This window comes from Manis pentadactyla, chromosome 1, assembly GCF_030020395.1.
Source record: "Manis pentadactyla isolate mManPen7 chromosome 1, mManPen7.hap1, whole genome shotgun sequence".
NCBI classification, from domain to species: Eukaryota; Metazoa; Chordata; class Mammalia; order Pholidota; family Manidae; genus Manis; species Manis pentadactyla.
In genome coordinates, this window is record NC_080019.1 from 8,305,453 (window position 1) to 8,329,762 (window position 24,310).

Consider the following 24,310-nt stretch of genomic DNA (forward strand, 5'->3'; position numbering starts at 1 on the left):
CCCTAATACACCCCCCTTCTCCACCCCCCCTCAAATAAAAAAGCAAAACAGGGCACAGGGCTTATATTCAGCCGTGTTTTACTAGTGAATGAGCTTAAGTTTGCTGCCATAGACTAAATGTTTATGTTCCCCAAAAAGTACATGTTGAAAACCTAACCCTAAATGACACAGTCAGCAGGCAGGGATCTGGGGAGGTGATCAGGTCTTGTGTGGGGCCCTCATGAATGGGAATAATACCCTTATAAAAGATGCCCTGCAGAACACCCTCGGCCTTCCTGCCGTGGAGGAACACAGTGAGGAGGCTGCCCTTCATGAACCAGGAAGCAGCTCTCACCAGACGCGAGGCACCTTGATGCCAGCCTCTGGAGCTGTGAGAAATAGATGGCTGGCCCCCAGGCTGATCTGTTATAGCAGCCCGAGAGGACTGAGACACTGCCCTAAAAGCTGGCCTCTGAGGCAGAGCCCCCTGACTCAATCCTGTTCCCGGAGCAGGCAGGCGGATTCCCAGGGACCCAGAAGTCTTCCGTGCCCTGTGGGCCCTGGGGGCCCCTTGGTGCAGGTCTGACCTGGTCTTTTTCTCCTTTTCTTCCTCCTTTCCCTGCTAGTCATAGGGACAGAAGGCGGAAGCAGGAGGCATCGCTCAGATGTCCAGGCCTGTCTTATCTCCAAATCTCATTTTGGCCAAACGGCCGTAAGGCCCTGCAGAAAGATGAGTAAAGCTCGCCTATTGCCCACGGGGTTCCTGCTCCTCATGGGTAATTCCCTCTCAGTTCCAGGCCCCAGGTCCCTGAACTCCTGGCAGAGCTTGTTTCTCTGGAGTGAGAGGCCAGGCGTTTAGACCCAGGCCCCACAGTGGGCCTGAGGGTCTAGCGGATCTGTCATCCACTGGCTCCTCTTCAAAGGCCAGACAGAAAGCACCAGAAGACACCTCCCTCCTGGAAACAGCTCTTTACTGAGTCAGTCATACTATGTGGCGTGATATCATACATAGAAGGAGAATTACAAGGCGGGGGGCGGGGGGAGTGCAAACCAGTTGCACATCTGTTAAAAGAAAGGTGCTGGCATTAGGCTTTTGGGATGGGGAGGGGGCTGGTCTCTGAGTCAGGCTGGGGAGGAGGCGGCTCCATGCCTCCAGCCCAGGAGTGGTGGCACTCTGCGCCCAAATGCAGGGCGGTTTCAGGGAGGTTAGCCTTTGTGCGGCCTTGTCCCTGCTGGGGAAACCGCTCCGGGCTCCGTGGTGCCAGTGTGCCCTGGAAGGGGGAGGTGGGCGAGATGGGATGCCAGAGTGTGCCTCCTGTAGATGTCCAGGCCCTGCCATCCTTGCCCAGTCTTGTCCCTGCAGAGAGGCCAGCCGTGGGTCATTCTGGATCATGGAGGGGTGAGGTCAGCAGGCAGCCAGGGGCAGAAGGAGAGCGTGGTATGGGGGGGACAACCGCCTGTTACGGAGGTTGTCCCTCCTTCGGCCACCACCCCGGGGACCAGAGCGGCAGCCTCGGGCAGCCCAGTGCCCCCAGCACCCGCTCGCTTGCCTCTGCTCCCCTCCTCCAGCTTCCCAGGAGAATGTCCCAAGGCCTGATTAGTCTCCTTGTGCCGATGCAATTCCTGCTCGGGCTCCTTTGGGGGTGCTCCTGAGAGGTGGAGGCAAGGCCCAGGGGCCCAGGCAGAGTTGCTCCTGAGAAGTGGAGCAAGGAATGTTCTGAGGACATGAGAAAAAGCACCGAACCCACTGGGGCCCAGTGCACAGGCCCGAGAACGACGGCCAGGCTGGTCCTCTAGCCAGGGCAAGGCGGGGTGGCTCCGGAGGTGCTGTGCCCGTAGCTACGGGCACGGTCTTGCAGTTGCCAAATCCACCTTGTACCCAGGGCTGGAACCACAACTCCCTACAGTTTCCCCTGGGTCTTTTCAACCACGGGGAGCCGCCGGGAGCTGCAGGCTGGAATGGGCATGAGTTGCTGGAAAGATGGGAGCTGGTCACCCATTCAGAGAGACTCAAGGCTTCCCCAAGGCAGCCACCTCCCTGAAAGGCTCAGTCACAGGAGAAGGGGTCTTCCCTGCCCTCTCCTCCTGCCCAGCTAGGGAAACCCAGTCGGACCCCGGCCAGAAGGGAAACGTGTGCGTGTGTGTGTGCGTGCACATGCATATGTGGGGCTGCTTTCTATGGTAGAGGCACTGCTGGGGAGCCCCACAGTGAGAGGCAGACCTGGGGGAACCCCCTCTGGGGTCAAAGGACCACAATGGTCTGTAGATGCAGATTTCTAGGGGGCTCGCTCTTCCTGAACCCCCTACCCAGCGTTCTGTGCGGCAGTGTCTGGGACTGGCACCTCCTCAGTAGTGGCTCTGGCTTCCTGGAGGGCCTGGGGGCCCTGGGAGGCCAGGGGGACCCTGGATCCCTGGTTCGCCCTTAAGCCCCGTGGGCCCCCGCTGGCCTGGTGACCCTGCCTTCCCGGCAATCCCTGGTTTTCCCTGAGGCCCTGAGGGCCCTGGAGACCCGGGGGGCCCCTCCGGCCCTGGGGGCCCCAGGTCCCCTCTGGGGCCTGGCTGTCCTCTCGGGCCTCCAGTTCCAAGGCTGCCCTTCAAGCCTTTGAGGCCTGGGGAACCCCGAAGGCCGACCAGCCCCCTCTCTCCCACAGGTCCGGCGTCCCCTGGCTGCCCCTGAGGGCCCTGGGGTCCCGGGGGGCCCAAGCTGCCGGGGTCTCCTTTCGGGCCTCTGCTGCCAACAGGCCCTTTCATGCCCACGTCTCCCTTGAGTCCTCTTGGTCCTGGAGGGCCAGGGGCACCTAGGGTCGGAGGAAAGAGGAGAGAGGTCAGTCCCCGAGGCGGGTGCGGTGCAGGCTGCGGGGACAGCCACCTGCCGGCTCTGGGCCCTCGGGCTGAAGACTAGACTGGGCTTCCCTAAGGGGTGGGAACAGTCACCTGCAGGCTGTTGGGGATCCCGAGAACACAGTAAGGGGCGGCCTGAGGCCTGGGGCGTGGTGAGCACTTACTGTTCTGACTCCAGGGCTTGTCCACAGTTGCACAGGTGCCCTCCAGCTGGTGACCGAGAGAGTGGACAGCTCTGGGAAAGGACTGGGGCTGTCTGGGATTGTCTGTTCCACTCTGGAGGCCACCCTGGCCTTCTACACCTACCCACGGTCTTCGACTGTTGAATTCACCCCTATCCCATGAGAGGCATTCACCTCCCAGGTTGAGTGAGTGGATATATCAACAGCCAAGAGAAAGGGCAGCTCCTCCAGGAAGCCCACCCTGACCACTCCAGCCTCTTCTCCTAGCTCTTGAGGCTGTCACTTTCTGAGACTTTTAGTTGACGTGTAGAAAGAGCAGTCACAGTACAGTGAAAGCACACCCTTGATGCCTATTGGGTGGGGCCCTGCTAGACTGTGGAGCCCCAGGAAAATAGTGAGGGCCACAGCTCCCACCCCCAGCTCTGGGCACAGAGCTGGGTACATGGCGGTGGGAGCGCAGTATATGCTTGAAGATGGTGATTTGCTGAATAGTTGTGGACCCCTCTTCCTCCCAGTTCTGGCCTAAGGCCCAGAGCAGATGCCAAGAATAAGCCATGGCCCTTCCTTAGAGACCCCATCTAGGGCTCAAATCAGGGCACGGATGACCTCAATAGCCTTCTGACTATGCAACAGTCACCACCGCTTAGAGCTGCAACAGCCCGGGGGACACAAAGCAGAGTGTGGCTGTCAGCCTGCCTAAGGCAAGCCAGAAAGTGTGGGGAGCACAGAGGAAGAGGAACCGTGGGGCCTGGTGAGGCCAGGAGTTGTGGAGAACAGCCTTAGTCCCCACTGGGGGCCGAGGGACAGCAAAGGCCTGGCTTCTTCTGTGGTCTTGGCAAAGGGTCACTGTTGGGGGTTTTATGAGCAGTGAACAGTGGGGCTGGCCTGGGAGATGAATTCTAAGGCCCACACCCAGCTCTCCTGAGAACTTGGCTGTTATACCATCTCTCCTGCAAGAGACTCCGTGAGTTCTGTGCTAGGTGGGAGCCAATCCAATTCCTTCATTTCATAGAGGGGGCAACTAAAGCCCAGAGAGGTGGAGTGGTATCCCCAGGGTCCCCTAAGCAGAAACCAGAAGCCCGGTGTGCCCCGCAGCGGGAACCGGTGCGAGGCCCGGAGCCGGGAGCCCTCCCTGTGGCCCCGACCCGGTTCCGCAGCACAGGCCTCTTCCTGGCTGATGCAACACCGCTGCTGTTCGTGGGGCTGCTGCTATCTGCTGCCAGTGCTCTGCACCCCTGCTGTCCCCCTCTCCCTCTCAGAGCGTTTCTAAGAGGGACAGAGTGTCAGTGAACACATCCTCTATTACAGTCTGAACTGGAAACCAGAGGCCGCAGAGAGCCAGCCCCGCCAGGGCCAATAAAAACCTTCCAGCCATTTCCCGCCTCCGCCTGCCTGTGCCCACCTCCCACACACAGCAGGGATGTGGCCCTGCCTGGGCTTGGCTCACGTGGACAGCCTGCAGCACAGGCTGGGGTCCCGTCATCGGGCTGGCGGGGGCGAGTGGGGCTGGTGGCAGTGGAGGCCATGCCCCTGCCCACTCTGTAGTGCGTCCTTGTCTATAAAATCAACATTGCCTCTCCGTCGTCCACGACTGCTCCCGCAGCCCCTGTCCCTGTCCTCAGCCTGCTTCTTTGGGCCGCCCTCTGCTGCTGCAGGGACATGGCTCCCCAGAGTCGGCCCCCAGCTTCTCGGCGCTTCATCTTCTCTTGTTACAACCGCTCTGTGGCTTCCATTCGTCCCCTGGGTGGCTGGGCCCACAGTCCCCATCTCCAGCCTCACCTAAGGGAAAACCTAGGAATCTCATCTGGGCAAGGACGCCCTGTGCTGCCCAGCCCCAGGCCCAGCAGGAGCCCCCTCACTCTCTCCCTGGGACCCATTCCTTCCCATGCCACCTTTGTGGGGTGCCCTCTCCTCCCTTCCCCAGGAGGGCACAAGAGCTCACTGGGTTCTACGGGTTTCTGTGGGCCATGTGGAGGGAGAAAAGGCAGACAGTGAAGGCCCTCTCTGGCTCCTCCTCTCCAGCCCCCTGGGCTCCTCTTTCTGGAAGTCTCTCCCTGGATGGGGAAGGCGGGCGCTGACCTGTGAAGGTGAAGGTTTGGGCAGAAGCCTGGCACACACAGTCCATCTCCTTCCCCCAGGAGCTGCAGCCCCCAGCATGAGTGGAAGGAGGACTTGGAGGGAGAGGATCATGTCCCCCTCCGTATCCCAGCCACGCTGCTACTATGACCCCATCTGAGAACCCAGACAGGGGCCCCAGGCTGTAGCCTTGAGGACATGAAGTGGGGTGGCTCCATCCGGGGCCCCAGGCTGGTGCCGGTGCACCTTCAGCCACCCTGCACCAGTCAGGCGCAGCTCACCTCACTTCGCTGTGGCCTGCCTTCTCCTGGAGGAGGGCAGGGCCACGAGAGCAGTGAGCATTCGTCTGCTGAGTCTCTATTATGTCCCTGGTACCTGAGATTGTGCCCCGTGATACAGGTGGGAAACCGTGGTGCAGGGTGGTGACTCGCCCAATATCGTCCACCAAGTAAGGGGCAGAGACAGGATTCAAACCTGGGCCCAAGAGGCTCTGAAACCTGTGCTCATCCCCCCCACCCTGCCGTTTCTGCACTTCGTCACCCCACCCATGGGGTCCTGGTCCTCTTCCCAGCTCCCCTGGGTCCCACTGCCAGGGCCTCCTGCCCTGCTGCCGCCCCGAGGAGGCAAGGGTCCTGCAGCGCAGGGAAGGGGTAACGAGAAGGACCATCTTCTTCAGGTGAGCCGAGGCTCTGCCTGCCCTGCCTGGGCCAGCCGTGAATCACGGGGTCAGAGAAGGGCCAGCTGGCGAGCCTGGGTCTGGCCAGGCAGGAAGTCAACAACCGTAGCTTAGTGGTTAGCACTGGCGGGCGGGGGGCGAGGCTGACCAACGCACTCTCCAGGACAGGGCGCCCGACACAGCCCGTAATAGGATCTTGGTATTGGCAGCGCCAAAGGGCAAAGGAGGGGAGGGGTTGGCTCTGAGCAGCAAGGGGGACATTGAAGGCAAGAGAGGAAACATGAGCCACAGTGGCTGAGGTGTGAGTTGGGAGAGAGGAGCACAGGCCCCGGGAGTTGGGGGAGGCCCGTAATTACTCAGGAAGCTGCAGGCTGTAATCAGGCCATCCTGGCCCATTAGCGTAGAGCCGCAGCTGACTGCATGTCTGGGGCAAGCAGCTGGCCTGCTACTGGTCTGCACTGGGAACAGGGCAGGACAGGAGGGAGCAGAAGCACCAGGTCTCTCAGCGCGCCAGCACTGCCCACCCACGTGTGGGGTGGGGTGGGGGCGGGCACCCCACAGTCCATCTCAGTCCAGAGCAACAAGGGTAGAAGAAAACAGAAATGGAAGGGGTGCCTCCTGGCGGAGCCTGGCCTGGGGCCACGGGAGGCACGCAGGCCTGGACTTCGGAAGACAGGGTCTGAGTCCCAGCTCGGGAATTAACAAATCGGGTGGCTGGATAAGTCCTCATTCCTCATTGAACCTCAGAATCCCTTCCATTCGATGGGAATATTGGCCTGGGTCGGGACTCTCAATCTTGGCTGCGTCACCTGGGAAGCACTGCAAAGATGTCCCTGGGCTCCCACTTCTGCCTACGATGGGCTAGTTTGCAGCCGACCAAACCCCACCTGCCGAGTACAGCCACCATCATTAGATAAAATACCCAGACATCCTTCTGAAGGTTTTGGAGTGAGGTCAGGGCTCAAAATCCCAAGGAGAAGGGAGACTCGTTGAAGTAAGCTTGGCATTCTTTGCAGCTTTTCTCCTCGAGGCGTTTGTTGATTAGTGATTGGTTTGGGCAGAGGCTGAGAAGCTCAGTAAGGCCTTCAACACCGTCACTGGGGCTGAAGTTCAGAGCTGCTAAGGTTCAGGGCGGGCCTTCAAGAGAAAAGGATATTGTGCGTATCTTTGCTGCAAGGCGGGGCAGAGAAGCTGAGCGGCGCATTCACCTTCATTCACTCAGTTTCGCGGTGCTGGGGAGCCAATATTTGGAGTTCAAGGCTAACAAGTGGTAGGGCCCCATTAAACACTCCCTAATGACCATGATGCACCAGCAGCCTAAGCATATCAGAAATAGGCCAGTGTCAAGGCGGGGTCTCCTGCAGGAGCCAACGGAAGCTTGCATCCTTTGTACCCTTTGCTTTTGCAGCTCAACACCAAGCAAACCTACTGTTTCGGCACTGCAGGCATTTTTCTCACTGTCACATCCCCGGGTTGCACCTCTGCCCTAAACAGAGTAATGCAACATTCTCTGCTTTTCCCTTTTAAACATGTAAACTCCTGGGCACTCTGGGTGTGGGAGTAGAATGGAGGGTGGCACTTACGGAACAAGACTGCAGATTTCATCCCTCTGTACCTCACCTTTTTTGCCCATCCTTAGCTTTCAGCCTTTTTTATACTTTCACTTATGCATTCACTGAGTGAACAGTTCTTGGGTACCTTCCAAGGGGTGGGCACTCTGCTGGGCACTCGATGAGTAAGCAAGCAGCCCACCATCAAGCAAATTAGATTCAGAATTATCCCTTACTGTAGCACACCCTTTTATATTTTGCAAAAACTTGTTCACACTCATTGTTAACATTGATACTCACAACTACCCCATGGGATATAGGCAAGGCAGGTATTAATATTCTGATTTGTGGATGAAGAAACAGTTGAATGGAGCCAAGAGCCTTTTCCAGAATCATTCAGCTAAGAAGGGACGATGGCTCCCTGTCTCCAGTCCTAGCATAGACACTGTCTAGCTTAGACACAGAAATTGTCCTACAGAATAGGAAGAGAGAAATATTCTGAGAGGCGCAAATACTATGGCAGTATCACAGTTTTATGTTGAGCAAATGGAGTCTCAGAATTAATCACAGAGGTCTCAGAGAACAGCTGGTTTCATCCCTTCATTTACAGATAAATAAATAAAAGAAAACAAAAAGCAGAGGCTCAGAACGATTGAGTGATTCTGCCTGAAGACCCAGACAAAATTAGGAGCAGGCTCCTTTCTCGAATAGTGAAGGGTCCCACCCTTCAGCTGGCTCTTGGCAGCTCCCACAGTGGCTGTGGGCAGTGTTTAACGTGGACAGCAGCTCAGCTCCCACCAGAAGGAGACCTGAGTGCCAGCCCCAACATGGGAGCTTATCAGCACCTGTGTGCGCATGACTGAATGAGTGACAAGCTCCTGTAGGAAGGGATGTACATTTTGTCTCTGAAATTTTCTTCCATATGTAAGACATTTTTACACGTGGTGCTTTAACAATCAAGAGGAATGTTGGCCAATAGACACAATTTAAACAAATGTGCAGAGGTTGAACTAAGAGCTCAAACAGATGTCCTACCTTGCTCTCCAGCTAAGATAAGGTCCTTTGACGAGGACTCTGCTATTATTAGGACAGGAGCAATATTTTAATTCCCATGACTGTTGTTCGGTTATACGTATAATGAGGTTCTCAAATGACTCCCCTGCCAACACTTTTGGTACTATATCCCCCTTCTCCTATACTCCACCCTATAAACTACCCCTAAGCAGGAGCAGAACAGAAATGCCTTTCTGGTATCTGCAAGCTCATGCTCCCAATATCTTCTTTCTGGCTGGGCACAGGACATGTGCATCTCAGAGACATGAAAGGGGCCAGGATTTTAAATCATAGTGTGACATTGATCTCATTCCTTAACCTTCCCCATTCTTAGGCCACCTTCCTGTAGAATAGACACCAACACCTGCCTTGTCTATTGCACAAAGGCTGTTGTGAGGCTAACATGAAATAAAGTCTGTGAATGGGTTTTGTCATGAGGAGAGCTTTGTATTTCATTTGTTCTTAGGGTGAATGCAATGAAAATACGAAATCACTAGAGGATGAATCATGAGAAATTTCTACTAATGCCTTCACCGAACACTGCATCCTAGATGTCACACAGATACACATTTTAGGTGAAACAGTATGGGAAGATTTCAAAAACTAAGGAAATACTACCTGGCTTTGTCACCTAAATATGACAGCAGGCGATCAAGAGCTATTCCCCCAAACTCCCCAACACCACCAATCTAGATTAAAGAAAAAATTAGTCCTATTGGCGGGAGAAATGCCCTATGATATAAAATAAAGGCAACACAGGTTTGAGACAAAATGGTTAAAGAAAATAGAGCTTCCAAGAGGTTGGTTCCACCTCTGAACTCTGCAGAGAACAGAGCAGTCTGGGATGGTGGGGCCTTCCTCCTTCCTCCTGGAACCCCCTGGACGACTGTGTCCAGATGTTTGGCCCCACCAAATGACACTATAGAATCTGGGACTGCCAGATCGCAGTAGCTACTTATTCTATTCTCCAGAGCCACGATCTGCTATATTTTTAGGTTGAACATTCTTCCCACAAAGACACATACTTCCTGGGGAAGAGGCCAGGGAACCTGGGTATAGCCATCCAAACTCCTGGTATAAAGGAATTCCGATTAGGAGTCTTTTGGACCATTTCCCAGGACAAAAGCTGTTGGAAATATTCCGCAAAGGAGTAGACTAAACAGGTAATGGTATTTGTTAAGGATTGAATTGTGTCCCCTCCAAATTCCTATGCTGAAGTCCTAACCCCCATTGTCTCAGACTATGGGGGTCTGCCTTGGAGACAGGGCTTGTACAGAGGTAATCAATTTATATGTGGTCATTAGGGTGGCCCCTGACCCAATATGACTGGGGTCCTTATAAAAAGGGGAAGTTTGGACAGAGACAGACACACACTGAGGGAAGATGATATGAAGACACACAGGGAGACGATGGCCATCGACCAGCCAAGGCCTGGGGCAGCCCCTTCCTCACAGCCAGTAGGAAGCAGCCCTGTGGACACCCTGATCTCAGACTACCAGCCTCCAGAGCTGTGAGACAATGCATTTCTGTTGTTTCTGTGAACCTTGTCACGGCAGCCCCAGCTGATGAATACAGTGCTTCTTAAGAAGATGCCACAGAGCCGCTCAGGTGCATAAGAGTGGCCAGATAGCCACTTTTGATATGGAATCTCCGGGTAAGGTGGGGGTGGAGGTGCCTCCAGGGGAGGACAAGGTCAGCCTTCACTGGGGAAACTGAGACCAAGAAGACAGGAGAAGACTGCAGTAACTACTGGCAGCCGGTGCTCTCACTGAGGAGCATGTCTCATCTGCTCGGATGCTGTTAGAAGGACAGTGTTTTAAGTGGCCACTCAGGCAGCTTGGGACTTTGGGGCTGAGCTGCCTTGATGTTGAATCCTATATCCATTCTTTGCTAGCTGTGTGAGCCTGGCTAGATGTCATGTGGTACCCAGTTCTCCACTGGATGCTTTTGGGCTCACAGTTTGAGGGATCATGAGAATTAAAGGAGATAATGCATATGCCAACACTTCTCAGGATCTTTGCATGTATTGCTCCCTCCACCTGGAACTTCTGCGCTCATCCATGCTGACCCAGCTACACCTGATCTTTCCACCCCTCATCTTGGGGCTCAGTTCACATGTTACCTCTGATGGTTAATTTTATCTATCGAGTTGACTTGGCCACAGGGCGCCCAGATAGTTGTCAAACATTATTTTGGGTGTTTTTGGAGGAAATTAATGTTTGACTCAGTAGACTGCATGAAGCAGATTGACCTCCCCAGTGTGGGTGGGCCTGACCCAAGCAGTTGAAGTCCTTCTAGAACAAAAAGGCTGAATAAGAAGGAACTCCTTCTGCCTGACTGCTTCAAACTGGGGCCTCCACTTTTTCCTGCTTTTGTATTTGAACTGAAACGTTGGCTTTTCCTGGGACGTGCGCAGCCACACGGTCAGCTCTCCGGGGTCTCAGGGCTCTGACTGCAATGACACCGTCGGCTCCTGCGGGTCTTCCGCTTGCTGACCCACCCGGCAGATCCTGGGACTTGCTGGCTTCTATAACTGTATGAGCCAGTTGCTTCAATTCCTTACATTAAATCAATCTCTCTCTCTCCCCTGAGATCCTAATGGTTCTGTTTTTCTGGAGAACCCAGACTAACACAGATTTTGGCTTTATGATCTGATTAGATTTAAAGATGCTAATGACTCTACTGCCTGTAGTGAAGAAAGTCACAGCCCATGGTGTGATCTGGCAATAGGCACGTGCAAAATACTGGAGATTCCTAATCTCCTGGAAGAAGCAATGATCTAGGTAGCCATGTATATGATATATTTTTAAACATTTTTATCAAACTAATGAGTGTAATGAGATTGGCTGGTTGCTCCTCATGTTACTGGACAACACAGGGAAAGAGAAAGATGAGCTCAGGGATTCAAATTCTCAGCTCAAGTGTCATATAAATGACCTGAAATCTTCCACTTTGCCCTGAAAGAGACCCTTCTCTCCTAAAACCACAGGGCTGAGAAGGCAAAAAATCAAACTCACAGTCTCCTCCTCTGACTGGCTGAATTACAGTGGGAGTTGAACTCCTGGCCTCACAGGGCGTCCACAGCTAGAGCGAGGACATTGATCGGGAAGCAATGGGATTCTGGATGTTGGAATGGGGATGTGTGGGAAGATCCTGATGGAGCTGGGGACATGGAGCGCTGAAATCCTGCTGAGTTTTTGCCAGTGGAAGCAGCATCTTCACCCCAGTGACCTGCGCCCTCTGCCTGAGGGGATGCGGTGGGCACTGCCTGAGGAAAGGGGAATGGTCTCTCCAGAGGCTGTCGCCAGGGAAGACGACGCAGGCTCTCCTCAGGGCCCACCCACCGCTCCTCTTTGCTTCCAGGCCCATAACTAGACTCAAGCCCCAGCAGGCCCCTGAAGTGAGGTACAAAGTGTGACCCATGAGTGAGCAGGTGCCCTGCACTCCAGAAGGACCACTTGAGGTTCTAATTTATAGGATAGAAATGTGGGGAATATCTGTGTGGTATTAAGGGTGTGGGATGATGGGGGAAGGAACATGCAGATCAGGCAGGATTTACTGATATGGGCTCTCTAAGCAGAGACTCTGCAGCTAATGTTGCACGTCGGGGTTAGAAGGGGCCGTAGCTGTTTGGTGGGTTGGCTGGAACGTGGGCCAGAAGGTGCCTCACAGTGAGTGAGTTAGGGACGCCAGACTTGCCATGGGTTAGTGTAAAGGAAGGACTCAAAGACAGGGAGACTGAGATGTCCGAGTGGATGTGTCGTTTGAGACCTACTCACCCACCCTGGGAGGGTCCAGAAAACACGACTTTCACCTTGACAGTGAGAAATACATTTGTGAGGGGACGCCTGGCATCTGTGAAGAGCTCTGGGAGCATTCTTCTCTGCAGGCCAGACGATGCAGTGGGAACTGCAGTCCCTGACTGGGGAGCCTAACCACCATGAGAGTAATCAGATTCCGGGGTGGCAGGGGCCAAGTGACAGCAGCCCACTGATGAAGGCAAGGAAGGCGTGGCTGCTGTGATGGGCAGCAGGGTCAGAGCCGCACGCAGAACAGGCTGACGCCCATGGGCCTGGGCATTGGCTAGCTGATCCTGCTGTTCCTACTAGTAAAATAGAGAGGAGTTACTGAATTCCTAAATTCCTACTAAATCCTTACTTGTATGAGCAGAAAGACCTAGGTCAAGTGAACAAAAGTCTAACCTGAATAATAAAAACAGAGCCATGGCCCTTAATGAACTTTCAGACTTGAGCCAGTTTACAGACCCAGAACCCCTTGAGTGAAGGGGGGCCAGGTACCTTTGACGAAGGACCGTGTTCGCTGCCAGATATTCACACTGTTCATCATCGTCCCAGCCGTCCTGAGAGCCTGTGGCCTCTCACCAGGGTGACTGCACTGGGGAAAAGGAAATCACACCTTCTGAGGGCTACTGGACACAGGTGCTGAACTGACACTGACGCCAGAAGGCGCCACGTCGCCCTGCCCACCAGTCAGAGCAGGGGGCTTATGGCGGGCAGGCCGTCAACGGGGTCCTAGCTCAGGCCGCCTCACGGGGTGTCCCTGACTCCACCCAGGGGTTATTCCCCAGATCTGGGTGTACAGTTGGAATAGACACACTTAGCACTGGCAGAATCCCCACTGTGGTTCTGTGACCCACAGAGTGAGGGGTACTATGATGGGAAAGGCCACGTGGAAGCCACAAACTGCCCCTACCTAGGAAAACAGTAAACCACAGCAGCACCATCATGGGAGGGACTGGAGGGATCAGTGCCCCCGCCAAGGACTAGAGGGTCCCGGGGTGGCGATTACCACCAAATGCCCCATTCAATTGGCCTCTGTCCTGTGCAGAAGACTGGTCAATCTTGGAGAATGACAGTGATTAAGCTTAACTAGGAGGTGACTTGAATTATAGCTGATACACCAGATGTGGTTCCCCTGCTTGAGAACATGAACACATCCCCTGGGACACTATGACTGATCTGACAAGGGCTTTGTGGCCCACACCTGTCCACAGGGCCCACCTGAAGCAGTTTGCTTTGAGCTGGCAGGGCCAGTATTACACCTTCCCTGTCTCACCACAGGCGCAGATGGACTCTCTGGCTCTACCTCAGAGTTCAGTTCACAGGGGACTTGATCTCCTTTTTCTTTAACGCCGGCCATTGCACTGGTGACATTATGCTTATTGGACCTCGTGAGCAAGTTAGTAGGAACTCACTATTGTAATAGCTGCAACTATTTGTAAGACCTCTGGCCATGTCAGAGGGTGGGAAATAACTCCAGTGAAAATTCGGGGGCCTTGTAACTCAGTGGAAATTTCAAGGGGTCCAGTGGGTAGGGCATGTGGACATATTCCGTCTAAGGTGGAGCATGAATTGTTGTATCTGAGCCCCTCCTACAACCAAGAAAGAGGCACCACACCTAGTGGGCCTCTAGGCTTTAGAGGCATGATATCCTCATTTGGGGGTGTAACTTTGGCCCATTTACCAAGTGACCCAAACAGCTGCTGGTTTGGGGTGAGGCCCAGAACAAGAGAAGGCTCTGCAGCAGGTCCCAGCTGCTGTGCAAGCTGCTCTGCCCCCTGAGCCATATGACCCTGCAGGCCCAGTGGTGCATGAAGAGGCCGTGGCAGGAAGGGGGGCCCTCTGGGGCCCTTAGCAGGCCTCTACAAGTGAACAGCAGCACAGGCCCTGTGGATTTTGGAGCTAAACCCTGCCATCCTCTGAATAATGACTCTCCTTTTGAGAAACAGCTCTTAGCTGTGACTGGACCTGAGTAGAGACCGAACGCTTAGCCACGGGCCACCAAGTTATCATGTGACCTGAGATGGGTCATGAACTGGGTGTTCTCTGACCCACCACACCATAAAGTTCAGCGTACAGAGCCACACTCCATCATCAAATGGACATGACATGTAAGGGATTGGGCCTGAGCAGGCCCTGAGGACCCAGCAGGTATCACGGGAAGTGTTACATTACCCAAATGCCCGTGCTCCCCACTGCTGTTACACATCCTTCTCTCTCCCAGCCTGTACCTGTGGTCTTATGGGGAGCTCCCTGTGATCGCTTGGCAGAGGAACAGGAGGCCTGGTTCACAGACGGTTCTGCACGATACACAGGCACCGCAATAAAGTGGACAGCTGAAGCCCCACAGCCCTCGCTGGGCCGTCCTTGAAGGGCAGTGGTGAGGGAAATCCTCCTGGGGGGCACAGCTCCTGGCAGTGGACCTGGCTGTTCTGTTTGCTTGGAAGGAAAAATGGTCAGACATGTGATTTTACGCCAACTCGTGAGCTCTGGCCAATGGTTTGGCTGGAAGGCTGGGGACATGGAAGGAATGTGATTGGAAAATTGGTTATGTAGAAATTTGGGGAAAAGATATGTGGATAGTCCCCTCAGAAAGGGCAAACAATGTGAGGATATTTGTGTCCTGTATTATGTTCACCAAAGGGTGACTTCAGCAGAGGAAGATTTTAATAATCAAGTGGATAGAATGACCTGTTCTGTGGTCTCCAGTCGGCCTCTTCCCCGGCCACCCCTGCCATCGCCCAGTGGGCTCATGAGCAAAGTGGCCATGGTGGTAGGGATGGCGGTTATGCACAGGGTCAGCAACACGGACTGCTACTCACCAGGGCTGACCTGGCTGCAGCCACAGCCGGGTGCCCAGCCTGCCCACAGCACAGACCAACAGTGAGTCCCCAACATGGCACCGTTCCTGGGGTGGTCAGCCAGTCACCCAGGGGCAGGCTGATTACACTGCGCCATTCCCATCATGGAAGGGGCTGAGTTCTTACTGGAATAGACACTTACTCTGGACATGGATTTACCTTTCTGCATGCAATGCTTCTGCCAAAAATACCATGTATGCATTTGGTATTACAGAATGCATTACCACCATCACAGTATTCTGCACAGCATTGCTTCTGGTCAAGGGACTCACTTCACAGGAAATGAAGTGGGGCACTGGGCCCAGGCCCATGGAATTCCCTGGTCTGACCATGTTTTCCACCATCTTGAAGATCTGGCTTGAAGGAGGGTGGAATGGTGTTTTAAAGGCCCAGTGACAGTGTGAGATAGGTGGCAGTACCTTGCAGGGCTGTATGTACTCTGAATCAGCATCTAATATATGGTGCTGTTTCTCTGATAGCCAGGATTTGTGGGTCCAGGAGTCAAGGGGTGGAAATAGGAGAGGCACCACTATTACCCCTGGTGACCCACGAGCAAAACTTTTGCTTCTCACTGCCAGCACCTAACACTGCTGGTTTAGAGCTCTTAGTTCCAGAGGGAAGGATGTTTCTGCCAGGAGATACAGTGACTCCACTGAACGGGAAGTTAAGCCAGCTGCCTGGGCACTTTGGGTTCCTTACTAACAGGCAAAGAAGAAGTTAATGTGCTGATGGGGGCAACCAATCCTGACCACCAAGGACAAACTGGACGGCTGCTCTGCAACAAAGGTAAGGAAAAGCATGTCTGGAATACAGGAGGTCACTTAGGGTGTTTCTCAGTATTGCTATGACCTGAGATTAAGGTCAGTGAAAAACTACAGTAGCCCAAACAGGCAGGATTACTGATGGTGAATAAAGGTTCGGATTACCCTGCCAGGTAAAGAATAGAGTCACAGCCAGCTGAGGGCACAGAGACTATTGGATGGGTAGTGGAAGAAGGTAGTTAAAATGCCAACTCTGACCATATGACCTGCTACAGAAAGGAGCGCTGTAATTGTCAAGAGCATTTCCTTCTTATTGTATTGTAAATATATATATATTCATATATATTATAAATATCTTTGTTTTCTTCCCTCTCTTATCCTCTTTTCATGTAATATAAAATATAAAATGTATTGACTTTATAGCACAGTATTTAAATATTGTTAATTTTATATCATAGCATGTAAGTTATAGGATATCCAGAAGGAGAGTAAACATCACTCAAGGACTTTACCGCCTCTTCTGGGGAAGGGTTAGTGCATTTCTGTTTACACACATGATAGTTGCATCACGTACATTAGGCAGAGTTATGACCTTGTTGCTGTCTTCACCTGGGGGTTAAGTATGCTTCAAGGAGATGTGTATGGGTCCCAGGTGGACGAGGGTGGATTTGTGATGGTTAATTTTATGTGTCAAGTTGACTCAGCCACAGGTGGCCAGATATTTGGCCCAACATTATTCTGGGTGTGTCTTCAGGAGTGTTTATAAATGAGATTGAATATTTAAATTTATACTGAATGAAACAGATTGTCCTCCCCAATGTGGGTGGACCTCATCCAATCAGTTGAAGGCCTAAATAGAACAAAAGGCTGCCCCTCCCCCGAGTGAGAGAGAATTCTGCCTGATGGCCTTCAAAGTGATTCATCATCTCCTCCTGGTTCTATAGCAGCAGCATCCAGCCTTCAGACTCTAACTGTGGCATCAGCTGTGCAGATTGGGGGCTTGTCAGGCTCCTTAACCACACAAGCCAATTCCTTATAACCTCTCTCTCTCTCCCCTATTGGTTCTGTTTCCCTGAAGAGCCCTGAATAGTACAGGGGTGAAATGGGAGGAGAAGATAGGCATCTGAGGAGCAGATGCTTGACAGCACCAATGAGGCAGTGGGAAGGGAGAAAATGAGAGGAGACAGAATTTCCAAAGTTGAGGTCTGCTTATTTCTCTAGATGGACCCAATTAAACAAATCCATATATAAAAACCCATATCCATATGACAGCAAAATTGGGAGCCATAACACCTTTGCAAAAGAGGTTTGCAAATGTTTCTTAAACTGCCAGTTGTCCTAGGCATTTGCAATAAGATTGTATTAGCCCACTAGGGTTTTTACCTAAAACCAGGTACTTTTGTGGCAGGCAAGATCATGAAGGCCCTCGGGGAGCTTCACAGCACTCCAGCCCAGCTCTGACTCTTACCTCGTAGGATGGTGACATTTTGAAGGATTTCTCCATGCCGCGTGTCCACAGCCTTCATCTCCTCCATGATCATGGAGAGGTTGCGGACATTGAAGTCCAGCCGGGCACTGAGCAGGCTGAAGCGCTCTCGGAGCAGCTCTGTGGTGCCCAGCATGAGGGAAACGGACTTGTTCAGGTCGTAGAGCTCCTCAGCATGGGTGTGAAAGCCCAGTGTGCACGAGAGCCGTACGTCGTCCAGGTACTTGAGCATGCTGTGCACGTGGTTGTCAGTGGCATTGATGTTGGTGAAGATGGTACTGATCTCAATCTCGTGAGAAGCCATGCGCCCTTCCAGGGTCTCGAACCTCTCCACCGTGCGGTTCTGGGCGTAGTGGGTGTGGTACTGCAGGTCGTGCATGTTCTCCTCGTGGTCATCTAGGAAGGAGGAGATGTTATCCAGCTGCAGCTGCAAGCCCATGGCCTGCAGCACCAGGTCATGCATGCTCTCCGAATTCTGGCTGATGCGCTGTGAGGAGGCCCCCAGGGTGGCCTGGATGTTCTTGACTGCTTCTCCGGTCTTGGCTGAGATGGTGCGCAGGCTGCTGAAGAGCCGGGTGTAGTTCTGCCAGTCAGTGACCATCTTCTGGAGGGTCAGGGTCTCCTCATCTGTCTTCCGCCGGATCCCATGGATCCACTCCAAAGTCTGCCCTACGGTGAAGTTGATCTGGTGCACTGCGGTCTTGGTGTCGTAGCACTCCTGGGTGAGGTCCTTCAGAGAGAGGTCCAGGCTGGATGTGGTGGCCTGCCAGCCTCTCACCTGGGCCAGAAACAGCCCCAGAGACTGGTTGACCTGATGGATGGAGAAGGAACAATTGCCCATCTCCTGGGAGATTTGACTGCTGGTGGTGGAGAGCAGCTCATGGGTCTGGGAGGTCTGGTCCAGCTGGACCTCCTGGGCCAGAAGCATCTTCTGAATGCCCTCCAGCTCCTCCTGTAGCTTTCTGATCTCTTGCTCCAGCTGCCCAGCCTCGTGGCAGAAAGAGCAGTTGTTTGGGGCTTTCACATCTTCAGGAGAAAGAGACAACATTTTGAGTTGCTGAAGGACACTGGACGAAGGTTGCTTCTTTAAATTAAATATTTTAGAGCATAATGAGTTGGCAAGTGGCTTCCTGATCCCTCTTCCTTCCTAAGTCCTGCTCTGCAAAGCTTTGCCAACTCTATGAAATCTTATTATCACCAAATGGATTTACTATGTCCCGAAATGTAGGACTTAGGACATTTGTTCCATTTCACCACCAAATTCTCAAGAATATATCTTTATACTTTTTCTGAGGTTGCCAAGAACCTCCTACTTATAATCTATTTAAAAATATCTCCAAATATGTTTATATCTGTTATTTGATTTGATTGTCTTACAATAAACTTATGGAGAAGATGGCATAGGGGTTTTTCTCCCTTTAACTAATGAGACCTGAGGCACAGAGAAGTGGTCTGCCAAATATCACTCAGCTACTTGGTGGCAGAACAGAACTTTCTCTTTCCATCAGAACAGACCGCCTTCTATTAGGGGTCCATGTCAAAACATGAGATACAAGAATGAGAATGGCCGTGGAGAGTAGGAGAGACAGTATCATGAATTGCGCACACTTACAGGCAGTAATGAAGGAAAGACTGACTTGTCAAGAGGGTTTGGAAGGTCTTAAAAAGTCATTTCAGTCGGGTGAGGGCATATGGGGACTGGACTGTCTTTGGCTTCTTTCTCTACCTGGAGGCTCTGGCTAGAACTGTCCTGAACACTGAAGCCCTGGCCCCAGTCCTGGGCGTATCCCAGGGTAGCAGCTCTCTTTGAGCAGATGGTTCCCCAGCTGGACAGGAAGCAGGGAGCCATGGACGTCCTTCCATTATGTCTAGAAGGTTGGTAAAAGCTGCCCTGCTATGGGTACCATGAAATGGGGGAGGCCCTCACCCCACCCCAACTGATCATGGTCTTCCATCATAGACATTAGTGCATCTGGACACTGGGTACTTACCCAGTCCTTGGAGGTTTTCCTGCATAGACATAAGCTTCTTGTCATAAATGGCCTGGGCCAGGGACATATCTTCCGAGAGAGAGTCCACTCTCCTGAAAACTGGAGGGGACATACAGATGAGAAGCTGGGGCAGGGTCTTAGTGCAAAGAAACAGCAGTCGTATGTTAAGAAGGCATTTTATCAACCCCTCTACAACCAAACCACTCACCCTTCTGGGGGGCTTCTCTATGGTGGCAGGGGAAGATGCTTCTTATGACCAGAGTTTGCCACAAATTCCTTTAAAATATTTATTTAAATCTATCTATAAATATAGATAGGTATCTCCCTTAAGTATATATATGTATAGATATGTGTATATGTATAATACATATGATTATATATGGGTATATGTGTTTATATTAGATATGTATATAAAATCCCCTCGAACAGACTTTAGAATTAGGACCTGACCACAGAAAAGACTAGGGGAAATTAAGAAAAAAATATGAAAAGAAAATAAAAATTATTCTTAGTACTACCACTGAGAGAGAACTGCCATCAACATCTTCATGTGTCCTGTATAATCTTATTTATCTCCACAACCATTCTATAGCTACATCGATATATGGTCCTTTAGAAAATAGCCACAGCAAATTGGAGTGTTCTGAATGAGTCATCTGTGTTATTTTGCTTTATTGGTATGGTATCATGGACAGTTTCTCATTGAGGATTAAAACTGCTTTAAAATCATTATTTTTAATATGTGCACCATATTCTACATAAATGATTCAGCAATTACGTAAAAATCCCCTGGTGTTAGGAACATTTAAGGCACCACCCCTTCTGAGCCTACAAATGATGCTTGATATGTAAATATGAGTAACACCTGGTCCTAGAAATAATCCTTGTATTTGATGGTGTGTGTAAAAAGTTATTCTCTCAGGATAAGTTGCTAAAAGTAGAATTAACGGGTCAATAGGTATTAACATTCCGGAAGTCCTTGATACCTTATGCCAAATTGCCCCATTGCAAAGGTGCCCTTCTAAGGGGCGAGTGTTGGCCAGTGGTTAGAGCACATCTGGGCAGTGGCAGGGTCCCTGGATTTCTCCACGGTGCCTAGCTAGGCCTGGGTGAGAGAAGGCCATGGATCGGACCGCAGGTAAAGACGTTTCCCACAGATCCTATGAAAGTGTCGGGGGATGTAATTAGCCCCGCCAAGAGAGTTCAATAATACAACTTCTAGCCCAGATTTGCTTCAAATTTGTTGGGTGACTTTGAGCAAGTCAGTTGACCTTTCTGAAGCTCAGCTGAATTATCTACAAAATTAAAGTATGGAGCAAGGTCAGCTCCAAAATTCAATGATTCCATTTTTTTAAAAATCTCTGGGTTTTAATTAACATTGTACATCTCAGAGCTGTTGAGATTTAATTAGTATCTCAATTGATGATTTATTTAAGTGTGATTTAATTTAATAAGTGACATGTTGAGAGATCCTAGGAATAACCACATGCCATTACATTAGACTGGCACTTTCTATGGTATTCACTATTCCATTGGTGCCTCCTGCCAATCAAGATCTTTTGAATAGATGGGGGAACAGAGGTGCAGAGAGATTGAATGCTTTGATTCCTATTCTACTGCCTCACAAAATCTACCTTCAAGCCAATAGCCAGGGGATCACTCATAATTTATCCAGCTCATTTCTTCATTGTGTATTTTATGAATTTGTAATTCCATATTCATTTGTTTGGCTGTTTTCCTTACTTTTAAGACCTTATGCTTTCTCATCCTTTCAAAAGTGTGTTTTATAATCTATACTATATAGTAAAGAGTACACATGTATAATTTTTAAATAAATAGGGATATTTTGCAGGCATGAGTTTATCAATTTTTTCTTTTACAACATTTAATTACAAAAATTTTCAAATAGAATAATCAAAAGATTTGTACAGTGAATATCCATGTCCCTACTGCCTAGATTCTACAATTGACATTTTGCTATACTTAACTTTATTGCACATCTGTTCATTTTATCTTTTTATCCAGCCATCTATCCATCTAATTTTTTATATGCATTTTAGATCAATTTTTTATTGACCGGAGGTACAGTCAAAAAAGTTCACAGATTACTGCTTGAGACCAGGGGTTGGAAAATTAGACCTGCAGGCTAAATCCAGCCCAATGTCAGTATTATTGGAACACAGCCATCCACATTCATCTACACACTGCCTCTAGCCTCTTTTGCTCTATGCTGACAGAGTGGTTTTGACAAAAACCATATGTGGCCCACAAATCCTAAAATATTTGCTATCTAGCTCTTTACAGAAAAAGTTTCCCAAACTCTGCTCTAGATTATAAACTCCATAAAGACAAAGCGTGTGTTTTATGAAGCAGTACAAGCCCAGGGCCTAGTACAGCTCTTGGTCTACAGTATGCATGCATGCATGCATGCAAAAAAAAATACCACATTATATGAATATAGTAGGTTTTCATGCCCACTAAGAGGAAGACTGATTTTAGCCAACCCTCTGGACTTTGGCCACAGTCCAGATCACAAAGCATTGACTAGGACTGTTCACACATAAATTCACTTATCTAGTCATTCATTCAACAGCTGTAACTGAGGCCTACCGACCAGGACATAATGGTGCCAGCACTGTCCTAGGCACTCGGGATATCAGGCTGGAGGTGAAAACCAAAAAGGACACTCTAGAATTCTCCCTTGATTCCCCAACACATTCCTCGACCCCAAGTCTTATGATCCTCTGCCCATTTTTTCTGGATCTTAGGGCAAATCAGTTCACCTTTCCAGGCCTTCTTCCTCATACGTGAAATGGGGCCGGCCTACCATTTTGGGGAGTGTTGAGACAAGTCACTGATATCACGTAGGCGATAGTGCCTGGCGCTTGCTGGGTGCCTGATAACTGTCTGTCCCCCTCTGAGGCATCCTGCTGCCCATGCTCTTCTCCGGGCTCAGGTTTGTGGCTATTGGAGCTCTACTGATGCTCCCAGGAGTGCTGGGAGCTGGGGCCCTGAAAGGGTGGACCAGGAACCTTCAGAAGTTCCCCAGCAGCCAGTTTGCTGCCTCATTTATGGGGCTGCAGCTCCTGCTTCCCCTGAGCCAGAATTTTGGCCACTTTCTGACAGGCCAAGCCCTATGCAGTGATATAGCAGAGGAAGGCGGAGCTCAAGGATGGGCGTGGAAAGTTCTTGAAATCCACGGTCCTCCAACCTGGTTGCACACCGGAGTCCTGTAAACACCATCAAGGCTTGGGTCCTACCCAGAGATGGTGATTTCACCCGTCTGGAGCCAGGCGCTCTGGCACTGGTATGTGTCAGCGCTCGCTGAGGGATTCTAATGTGCAGACAAGGTTGAGAACCACTCCCTTTGATGGTGAAATGTAACAGACTCATTTCAGTGTTCCCACAACCTGGCACATAGTAGGCACTTGGCTTGTGTTGGATTAATTACCACCTTCAGGATTACTGGAAGATGACTAGAGGGTCTATTCAAATCACTAATATGCTGGCTTCTTGCCTTCAAGCCCAGGAAAGCCAGTTACTGAGTCTCTCTAACCAGAGTGGGAACCAAGTGGTAAAGAAGGGAAACTTAAAACCTGAAGCTAAGAATGGAATGGTATGGTAATGAGAAGCTGTCAGATTTGTTTTCATCGATTTGCCACAAACTATTAGCATTCACAAGGCAGGAGTTACCTGCCATCACCTGGGTCAGGCACCGTAGACATACAAACTGTGGTGTGCGTGAGACCCACCAAACCTCAGGCCCCAGGCCTCACCTGCAAGGCTCTGACTAAGTAGGCCTGGGTGGCACTCAGGCATCTGCGTTGTAGCAAATCCTGAGGGACAATCTTGATGCAGGTAGGCATCCAACTTCACTTTGAGAAACACAAAGACCAAGGATGGGACTTGGAAATCACCCTATCCCGTGATCCCAACTGTGGATTACAGCAGAATCATCTGGGGAGCTTAAAAATGCTGAATTAACTCCATTTGTCTAAGGTGGGGCCCCAGGCATGGGTATTTTTAAGGCTCCCAAGTGATTCTGATGTGAAGAGGAAACAGAACCACCAACCTCCTATCCTCTCATTTTACCAATAGGAAAGCAGGTCCTGAGAGGAGAATACCCTTGCTCATGGCCACTTAGCCAAGTATTGAGCAGGAATTAGGAGCCAGTCTCTGCGGTTTGAATGTGGCATTAAGAGGAGAGAGATGCTGTTTCTGGGCTCTGAGATGCAGAGATCTGTATTTGTCTTTGTAGGAGGTGTTGGTACTGGACCCCTGATCAGAAACTCCCCTGCAGCCAGGGAGGGAAGCCCTGGACTGGCCAGATGGTGCTGGGAGCCTGCACTCACCCAGAGAGGCCAGCACAGCCACGGCCACCAGGAGCAGGGCCAGGAAGAGGTAGAGAATCCGCACGGATGTGTGCAAAGACAGGTTCTTCTGGCAGCGGCTGCAGTGCAGGCCCGGCCGGCCTGTTGAGGGATAGAAGGAGGGCAGGGGCTGAGGCTGAGGCTGAAGGGTCAGGTTCATGCTCCTGCTCTGAGCTGTCTCATCACATCTTGAACCAGCCTCAGAAAGGGAATTGTTCTCCATCCTCATCTGTACCCATCCTGCTGCCTTTTCCCTCGGTCCTGGAGCATTTAGAAGCAACCAGATTCAGGGTCTTCAAAGAACAACCCATCGCCACCTTCACTCTCTGCCCAGGGTGTCATCATTCAGCCCATGGGGTGGGGAAACACCACTTCCCAATGCACTGGCCTTACTGACAGTCCACGACACAGGGCAGCCAGCCCTGTTTCACCCTGGGGTAACCAAGTGGTCCCAGTTTGCCTAGGACTTTCTGGGCCTTAGCACAAAAAGTCTTGTGTTATGGGGACGTCTCAGTATGCAAAGCAGGATGGATGGTTTGCCAGGACCATCTCAGTTTTAAAACTGAAAAGTCACACATCCTGGGAAACTCCTCAGTCCCATGCAAACCAGAAGGTTGGTCACCAGTCCCCAAACTTTCCAAGTAACCATCAGGTCTTCTTAGAAATCAAGTCAAGGGTTCTAGT

General features: G+C 51.3%; 1 protein-coding gene across 3 annotated transcripts in view; it reads right to left on the reverse strand.

Annotated features, from left to right (window-relative positions):
• Positions 1–933: 933 nt before the first annotated feature.
• SCARA3 (scavenger receptor class A member 3) overlaps positions 934–24,310 on the reverse strand; it is a 36,869-nt gene continuing 13,492 nt past the window's right edge. For 2 of the 3 annotated variants that reach the window (XM_057507149.1, XM_057507098.1), the window contains exons 3-6: positions 23,609–23,728; positions 19,257–19,355; positions 17,248–18,291; positions 934–2,777 (exon numbers count right to left, since the gene is read on the reverse strand). In XM_057507149.1, the coding sequence (XP_057363132.1) occupies positions 2,326–2,777; positions 17,248–18,291; positions 19,257–19,355; positions 23,609–23,728 (1,715 nt within the window). In that variant the 3' untranslated portion in view covers positions 934–2,325. Of the gene's footprint in view, positions 2,778–17,247; positions 18,292–19,256; positions 19,356–23,608; positions 23,732–24,310 lie in introns of all 3 variants that reach the window. The other variant, XM_036888951.2, reaches the window with a different exon arrangement.